The sequence below is a fragment of the Mastomys coucha genome, unplaced genomic scaffold (genome assembly GCF_008632895.1).
Source record: "Mastomys coucha isolate ucsf_1 unplaced genomic scaffold, UCSF_Mcou_1 pScaffold1, whole genome shotgun sequence".
In the NCBI taxonomy this organism is placed as follows: Eukaryota; Metazoa; Chordata; class Mammalia; order Rodentia; family Muridae; genus Mastomys; species Mastomys coucha.
In genome coordinates this window covers 75,358,776-75,367,277 of record NW_022196891.1, presented here as the reverse complement: position 1 = coordinate 75,367,277, position 8,502 = coordinate 75,358,776, and the positions used below count along the sequence as shown (strand labels likewise).

Genomic DNA, 8,502 nt, shown 5'->3' with positions numbered 1-8,502 from the left:
CAGGCCGGTCAAACCACGCAGACAGGGTTGCTATGGAGGAACCAATGTGCTTATTAAATAAGCCCAGGAGCAGGCCAGGGTGTAGCTCAGCTCTTACAGCAGGCCACCTCTTAATCTTCCTCACATAGACACATGGAGTGTTAAGAGAGAAATGCTGGCTTTGGAAAATGCGTTTCTGTGATCCAGGGAAGGCAGAGCCACAAATAAGCCATTGGAACCTGCGTCTCCCAGCAGCTGGCTGTTACTGCCCCCTTTGGCTGCTGCAGAATCGCAGACAGGCTAGGAAAACCATAAGGCTAACCCCACCGGGGGCATCCCCTGGCGCCGCGAGGCCCGGTGCTCAGCTAGGAGCCTTACACCCGGGCGCCCGAGAAAGCATCCTAAGGTGTGTGTGTAGGGGGAGGGGGTTGCTTCCCGCAGAGCACCCCCGCAGTAGCTCACCTTGCCCGGGAGGGGTCCCGGCAGCAGCAGCTTGAGAGCCTGCCTCTTCAGCTCCACCAAGCGGGCGTTACAGTTCTCGCACCAGACGCCGCGATCGGAGCCGGGGGAGGAGCCGCCGCCGCTGCCCGAGCCAGGGGAGCCGGTACCGAAGCCCGGCGAGCCGCCCAGGGAGCCGGGCGAGCTGGTACCGATGCCCGGAGACGCGGGTCCCGGGGAGCCGGTGAAGGAGCTCGGGGACGAGGTGCCCGAGCCCGGGGACGGGGTACCCGATGAGCCCAGTGCAGAGCCTGCTCCCTCCGGGGTGGGCCGGCTGCCGGCACGCGACTCCTCGTAAGCCTTGCGGTACCAGCTCTCGGGAGAGAAGGGCGCTGAGGGCTTGGTGGGCGAGCACATTTCATTCACCTGCGGGAGAGACACGCGGCGTCAGGCCCGGCAGGGCCACCGGTCCCCTGCGCTGCGGAGGGCTGGGGTGGGGTGTGGGGGCGCCCTCCTGCCCGCAGGGATGCGAACCTGCCCTCCATCTATCTCCATCTTTCAAGTGACCAATCCTTAAGGGAGTCCTGTCCCACCCACCCTCGCCAGAGTGACCGCGCGTCGGCCCCCCTCCATTCCTCCCGGGGTCGGCAGAAGAGCTTGCGGGGTGTGGATATCCTGCAGCTTCTGCGAGGACAGCCAGAAATCCAGCGCCCCACTCTTTCAAACCCGGTACCCACCCCAGTAAGGGGCCTAGGTACACAGTCCTAGAACACCCTATCCCAGTGTGGGTGACTGTGACTTCTGGATGTCTACTCATTCGGGGTACACACACACACACACACACACACACACACACACACACACACCCGTCCCGCAGGAAAATCAAAAGGGCTCCCCGCTCCGGGGCAGCGATCCGAGAGAACAGCAGTGGAATTCCTGGGAAACGCTCCCCCTCGGCTTAACTCTGCCGGCAAGTCCCGAAATACTGCAAAAGTTAAGGGTGTGAGGAAAGGGAAGAACCAAGGGCCGAAGACATTCCCGTAGCCAGGCGAGCTGCAGACCCGCCTCCACGCGCGCACGGTCCCGCCGGCCGCGGAGACGCCGGTGCACCCGAGAGCTGGGGACCCTGCATCCGCCGCCGGCTCCCGGGAAGCAGAGGACACTCGCCCAGATGAGTCCCCGGGAACGCATCTCCGCGTGGACACCGCCACAACTTACCCCGTATTTCTTGCCCCTGGTGGAGACCGCAAGCCTCTCTTTATTTCCAACTACCGAATTCATGGTGGCTCTTCCAGAGGAAAAAGGGTCTAAATGTTCCCACAAGGCTACATCCAAAAGGTCTGCCAACCCCAGAAGGCGTCCCCCCTCGTGGTAGGGGTTGGTCCTCAAGTCAAGATTTCTTAATAGGGTTGGGGGGAGGAGAATAAAAGCAAATGGACCCCAGAAGTAATAGCACCAATTTGCAGGAAGGGTTGGAGCGGCTGGTGGCTCTCAAATAATGGGTCTTCTCATCTCTCTGCCTCCTCCAGCCACGCGTCCTCTCTTCGCGGTCACATCCAGATCGCTAGCATTTTCCTCCACCGGGCCAGCGCGTTCTCCTCTAGCGGGGCGGAGGAGGAGGAGGAGGTGGAGGACGGCGGCGGCGAGGAGGTCGCAGGGCGGCTGCAGGGAAGGTGGGCGAGCCCTCGCCGAGCCAAGCCGGCGGTGGGAACTTGCCTCCTTCCCCGAGCTCGCTAACTGAGTTCAAAGAAATTCTCCCCCCAAAAAATATATATATAAGGATCCAGACTCGGGGAGGAGCCTCGGCGTGTCGCCGAGCCAATATGCGCCGTCCCGTTTTCTCCTGACAGTTGCGCGCAGGGCAAGGGAGAGGGCGGCTGTGTGCGGCCGGAGAGCAGCCGGCGGTCAGAACGCGTGTGTACGTCCGGGCGCAGCGCGGAGCCCGGGGAAGCTCAGCCCCGCCGCCTCGGAGCCCGCCCGGCCGCCGCCGCTGCCGCCGCCGCCGCCTCGCCCGCCGCCATCCATTTACGGCGCGGCGCTCGGGCCTGGCATCGCCAGGCGCAGCCGGGGCGGGGGTGGGGTCGTAAATCTGGCTCCCAGGCGGTGAAGTTGCTGGCGAGGGGCCCGCGCCCGGGGGCTCCGGGGCTCCCCACGGCGCGAGCCTGTAGCTCGGAGCCGACCGAGCGGCGTTGAAAACGCAGCGCCCGGGTCTCCCCGCCCCCTGTCCCCGGGAGCTGGTCTCTTCCTGGCAAGGCGTGCAGGTCTGCCTTTGAAAAGCCGTGCACACCGATTGAGTCACAAACAAGTCCGCAAACAGGCCGGGGCCAACCCCCCGCCCTTTGTTCTCCCAGACCTGCCTTGGCAAACCTTGTCTTGATTCGCCCTCCTAGCCCCAGCGGGCCAGGGGACCCTCCTCCCCTGGACCCCGATTTGAGCACCGGGAAGCCTTGAGTCCCAACCCCACCCTACCCCCGCTCGCCGGCCCGCCCACTGGCCCGAGCCCCTGTTAAGGATGGGGAAACCTCCTCCGGAGACCCGCACAGGTGAACCCGGGGACCCAGCGTGCAGCTGCCAGGCCGGGGGAAACTGTGGGAATGGCCGCGCCGAACACGCGCGGGAGGACTGCGCGGGCCAGGAGAGGGGGGTGTGGCGCGAGCCGCTGGGCCTCGGGGACCGGGATCCGTCCCCTCGCCCCTCTGCACGATGGCCTGCCAGCACCGGGACCTGTGGGATCTCCAGAGCACCCAGCTGTCGCCCGCTGTCTGATTTCTGTCCCCCCCCCCATCCCCACCCCCACCCCCCACCCGGCGCAGCGCCCCGGAGCGCAGGAAGCCGGCGTTACGCCGGGCTCCACACGTGGCTGCTCCGGGGTGTCATTTTTCATTTCCCGGGAGGACATTTCTTCTGGTGAGCCGGCAGGTCTATTTTGTGGTGACCTTTAATTAACACCCCGCGAGACGCCTCCTGCAGGACCAGCCGGGCGCGGAGATCACGTGTGGTGTAATGGCATCTCGGGACCCCGGAAAGACCTGGCCTGGGGCTAGGCGGGGGCAGGAGGACATTTCGGGCTTCCCTAAGTCGCTGTCTTCCTTCGACATGTGCAAGAGGAAGGAGAGGGCAGACTACAACAATTGGGGTGCTGGAACCCGGGGCAACGTCCCCCCTCCCATCCTGTCTTCCTGTGGGAACCTTGGGCGCCTCCCGGGTACCGCCATCCCCACCCAGCGCCCTCTGCAGCCCGTGCACCCGGGACATTTCGTAGCCTCCAAAGCGAGGCGAGAAGGTCAAAATGAAGATGTTGAGAACACTGTGGAAGTTTCCATTACGTTCCTACTTCCAATTCCGACGCGATGATATCTGCCGGAGACCTTAGGGAGGACGGCTAGCCTCCAGGCAGCCCACGCTGGCTGCAGCCGCATCTGTATGCTGCCTAGGTGCCGCGGAAAATATCGTCGCCATTAGCTACGCGCGGCTTATCAGCCTCAAAGCAGCATGTGGCCAGGTGAAATGGACGAGCCGGTGAAGCCCAAAGTGGGAAAGGTGGGGTGTCGAAGGGGGAGCCATCGCGGAGCTGCGCAATTCGTCCTGAAGAATGATGAGCCCTGAGATCTGATGTGCATCTCAAAGTATCTTCGGTTTCCACCCCCCGCGTTTGATGAGCTCGGCGCGCCCTCTGTTGGTGAAATTTTATAGATGGCGGTTCCTCAAGAGGGTTGATGTAAAATCTACATACAACGAAATGCGTAAAATTAAAGTGTAAAATTCCATGAGTTTCCATAAATACACACATGCATAGACAAATATGTATGTCTATATATGCAATCTTGTGTAGTCCACTCCCAAATTAAAATGTAAAATGTAAACTGAAAAAAACGCCCCCCTTCCCAGGCAGTCCCCACCCCATATTAACATTTAGCAATTACTATTCCAACTTCCATTACCACAGATCAGTTTTGACTGATCTTGATTTTTTTTTTTTTCGGTCTAGAGAATCCGAATGTCTTTTGTGTTTGGCTTGACATGGTTTGGGGTTTCTTGTTACTGTTTGCATGGGTCTGTTTCCTATTTTGCTGTCTTACATTCCTCCCCTCCTGCTTGCCTTTCTTGTTAATTGAATGATGTCTTCGAATTCTCTGGCCCTTTGACTGGGTCCCTAGCTCTAATGACTCTCATATGAATCTCTGACTTAGCCTGGGCTCTTCAGAGCTGGCATGGCAGACGTCACTAAAAAGGACACTCTTGGCAAGCCAAAATCCATTTTACCTCTGCCCTTTGAGCTAAATGATTTAAATCTACATGTCAAAAAATCCTCAATATGATCGTTTAAATTATGTTTTAAACAATTTGTCTTTCTGTGGAACTATGAAAAATATGGTTTTGTTCATGTATTTACACAGTTGGTTTTTTTGTTGTTGTTTTTTGTTTTTTGAGGTTTGTTTTGTTTTGTTTTGTTTTGTTTTGTTTTTTTGCATGTATGGATTGCCTCCCCACCCCCCAGAACGAAAATTCCAACTGAATTCTTTTCTTTCAGCCTGGAGAACTCCCTTTAGCTCGCCTTCCTTCCTTCCTCACTTCCTTCCTTCCTTCCTTCCTCCCATCCTTTCTTTGTTCCATCTTTCTTTCTTTCTTAAAGTTTTACTTGTTTTCATTTTATGTGTTTAAGTGTTTTTACAAGGGTGTGTGTGTGTGTGTGTGTGTGTGTGTGTGTGTGTGTCTGTGGTGTGGTGTGTGTGTGTCTGTGGTGTGGTGTGTGTGTGGTGTGGTGTGTGTGTGTGTGTGTGTGTGTGTGTGTGTATGTGTGTGTGTGTGTGTGTATGTGTGTGTGTGAAGGCATTATATGCACACCAGGTGCCTGCAGAGGCCAGAAGATGGTTAGCAGATCTGGAGCTGCAGATTGTGAGCTGTCATGTGGGTGTCAGGAGCTGAACCCAGGTCCTCTGCAAGAGCAGCAAGCGCTTGTAACCTCTGACCCATCTCTCCAGCCTCTCCTGATGTCAGATTTGCTTATCTGCCTTACCTCTCTGTTTAAGGACTCACTGATTAACTGGATTAGGATCCTTAGTTGCACTCTTAGTGCTTTTAGAATATCCTCTCTGCCTTCTTCCTTCTGGGTAGAGGTGACCTGTCACCGTCATGGGCGTTCCTCGGTCTGTTGTGTGCTCGGTCTGTTGTGTCCTCCGTCTGTTGTGTGCTCGGTCTGTTGTGTGCTCAGTCTGTAGTGTGCTCCTTTTTTCCCTGGGTGCTCTGAGGATCTTCTCTTTACATTTTTCTTTCTCCAGAGCTCAGCTAAGATGCTCCTGGGTGTGGATCTGCATTCATCCTGCTTAGAGTTTGCTGAATTGCTAGAACCTGAAAGTTTGTATTAGTTACTATTCTGTTGCTATGACAAAATACCCTGGCCAAAGCAACTTTAGAAAGAAGAGAGGTCGTTTTGGCCTATAGTTTCTGAGAAAGAGGCCGTCATTATGGGGAAGGCGTGGTGGCATGAACAACCGATAGATCACATTTCAGTGGCACCGAAAGAAGCAGAGAGAAAAGAAGTGAGGACAGCCCACAAAGCCTCAAGCCCCCTCCCCCATCCCCAGTGATGCCCTCTCTCCAGCAAGGCTCCGCCTCCTAAAGGTCCTATAACCTTCCCAAACAGCTGCACCAACTGGGGATCAAGTGTTTAAGTCCATGAGCTTATGGAGGACATTTCTCATTCAGTGGACCACAAAGTTGATCTATAAAATTCTCACCAAGTTTGGGACATTTTCAGCCATTACTTATTCCTATCTTTCCATTTCTGTGTCTTTCTGTCCTGCTGGGACTCTAATAACGTGTATGCTGTCATCATGCTCTTGGGTCATGACACATGGGTCACTTGGGCATGTTATCCCTGTTCTACAGACCAAATCATTCCCATGGATCCCTTAGACGTTAACTAGCTCTTGCTTCTGCTGTTTACCCACTTGTAGAGAGAATATCTTAGGTCTGTATGGATAGAGTGCCTGTCAGTAATAAATCTGATGGCCCATGGGTTAGGCAGAAAATAGAAGGTGGGACATCTGGGAGGGCAGAAAGAATTCTGGGATAGAGCCAGATGGGAGATTCGCTCTGGAAGATGTGAGGAGCCTAACACTTGGTACCTCAGCACAGGTAACCAGCCACTCGGCAGAGTGCATATTAAAATAAGCGGGTTATCTTACGTTATGATTCCTGTCAGAGAAGAGCCTAGCTATATGGCCAATGAATCTTATTTCTGGGAACATGGGGCTGGGAGGTAGAACCAGACCTAAATTCTACTCTGGTGAACATTTCCTCTGTGTGTGTGTGTGTGTGTGTGTCTGTGTGTGTCTGTGTGTGTGTCTGTGTGTCTGTGTATGTGTTCATATATAAATTCATAACATACAATAATTTCATTTTACCCTTCCTTTGTTAGGGTAGATCTATTGAGTTGTTTCCCTTGCAACTAATAAAATTGTCCTGATACTTGTTTTTCATACCTAAGATGTCGCCCTTAGGGGGTTTCAACAGAAAGTGCTACAAGCTTTCCAAGCGTGTTGAACTTGAGACGGAGCTCGGCTTCTCTGCTGCGGGTTAAAGCACTGTTCCCTCTCTCACCATCTGCATGGCATCTCTCCTAAACTTCTGGGAGATCTTCTCTGTATCAGAGTTCCAGGGTGCCAGTTAAAGATCAGAAGGACATTTAGGGCAGCCTTCAAGGCAGCCAGCCTCCTGTGGCTGGCTCTGCTCCAGGATTTCCCTGCTCCCTTTCCATCCCTGAACACCAGCCGGTACAATCTCAGACCACCACGATGAGTGATTTTCTCTACAGCCAAGCCGCTGGACTCAACAGAACCTTTCTCTTGGGAGATGAGTGTCCCAATATCCACCTTCTGCTTGCTATTCTCGGGAGCTTTGAATTGGTTTGTGGGTGATGTTCTTGTTCATTTTTGTCATCATTTTTGTTGAAAATGTTGCTTTTGTATCTAAGGTGCTTGCTCCCTAGTTCTGTTGTCAAGGACTTCTTCAGCATACCTTAAGCCTCTGGAATTCTTTTTTTTCCTGGTGAAATCCAAGGCCTCATACCCCCTGGACAAGTGCTCCACCACTGAGCCACACCCCAGCTGAGGCTGGTACGTAGTTCTAAGGAGAGACTAGCTAAGACTAGCTATAGTTTCATTTTCTCTTAAACCAAAGATTCCCAGTGATACAACTAAACCTTTGCCAAGAGGAAGAGGCCAAATCTATGTGGTGTTTCTCATCTCTTCACATCCAAGGATGTTGATATCTATGTGATGTTTCTCATCTCTTCACATCCAAGGACGTTGATAGTATTTCTTCAAGATTAGCTTGCATTTAGTGACCCTTATGTTAGGAATGAAAAGTAATTGTATATTATTGGCTTGTAACAGCGCATGCCTACTATGAAGAGTGGTTGAGCCCGTTGACACTGTTGGGTGAGAAACAGGGTCTCTGGTCTCTGTATGGTCACAAAATGACAAAGGAGTGAGAATGAGATCCGGGATCCGCCTTGCTTGTTACTTAATTATTAAAGGCACATAAACTTCCTCGGGAATGCTTCATGGTGCACTCGTATTTCACAGCATTCAATTTAGCTTCCTCTTTGTTTATATCTCAAATATGAATGGCTCATAAAATTTATAGCCAACATATATTATGCCATTGTGCATTGGAAAGCCTAAAAGTCTACGTCAGAAATAAAAGCCCCAAGTCGGCCTGGCAATTCCTAATTGCCACACAAGACACAGAATAGAACAGATTCCACTCCTTTTTAATATCTTTCCTTTGAACTAATTTCCATATCAGTCCAGGCAGCAACATGCCAAAGGAGCCAGCCGAGTGCATGTGCCAGAGGCGGCTGAGTTTCTCCTTGAAAGATAATTAAAGCAGCTTACACTGTCCATGTGGCATCTTGATGAATATGCAGACAATATTTGCATATGATCTACTGGTGTTCTGGGGCCATATGATCATGCGTGTGGGCTGCCAAGCTGATGGTCTTAATTTGTGAGTTTGGTCACTACTGTACCGGAAGAGAAGAGGGGTGATCCTGTGAGCCAAGAAGGCTTTCCACTTTTA

At 53.4% G+C, this 8,502-nt stretch overlaps 1 protein-coding gene across 1 annotated transcript in view; it reads right to left on the bottom strand.

Annotated features, from left to right (window-relative positions):
* Kif26b (kinesin family member 26B) overlaps positions 1-2,322 on the bottom strand; it is a 428,179-nt gene extending 425,857 nt beyond the window's left edge. Inside the window, exons 1-2 of the mRNA XM_031390948.1 lie at positions 1,636-2,322; positions 442-843 (exon numbers count right to left, since the gene is read on the bottom strand). Of these exons, the coding sequence (XP_031246808.1) occupies positions 442-843; positions 1,636-1,698 (465 nt within the window). The 5' untranslated portion in view covers positions 1,699-2,322. The remainder of the gene's footprint in view (positions 1-441; positions 844-1,635) is intronic.
* Positions 2,323-8,502: the final 6,180 nt, after the last annotated feature.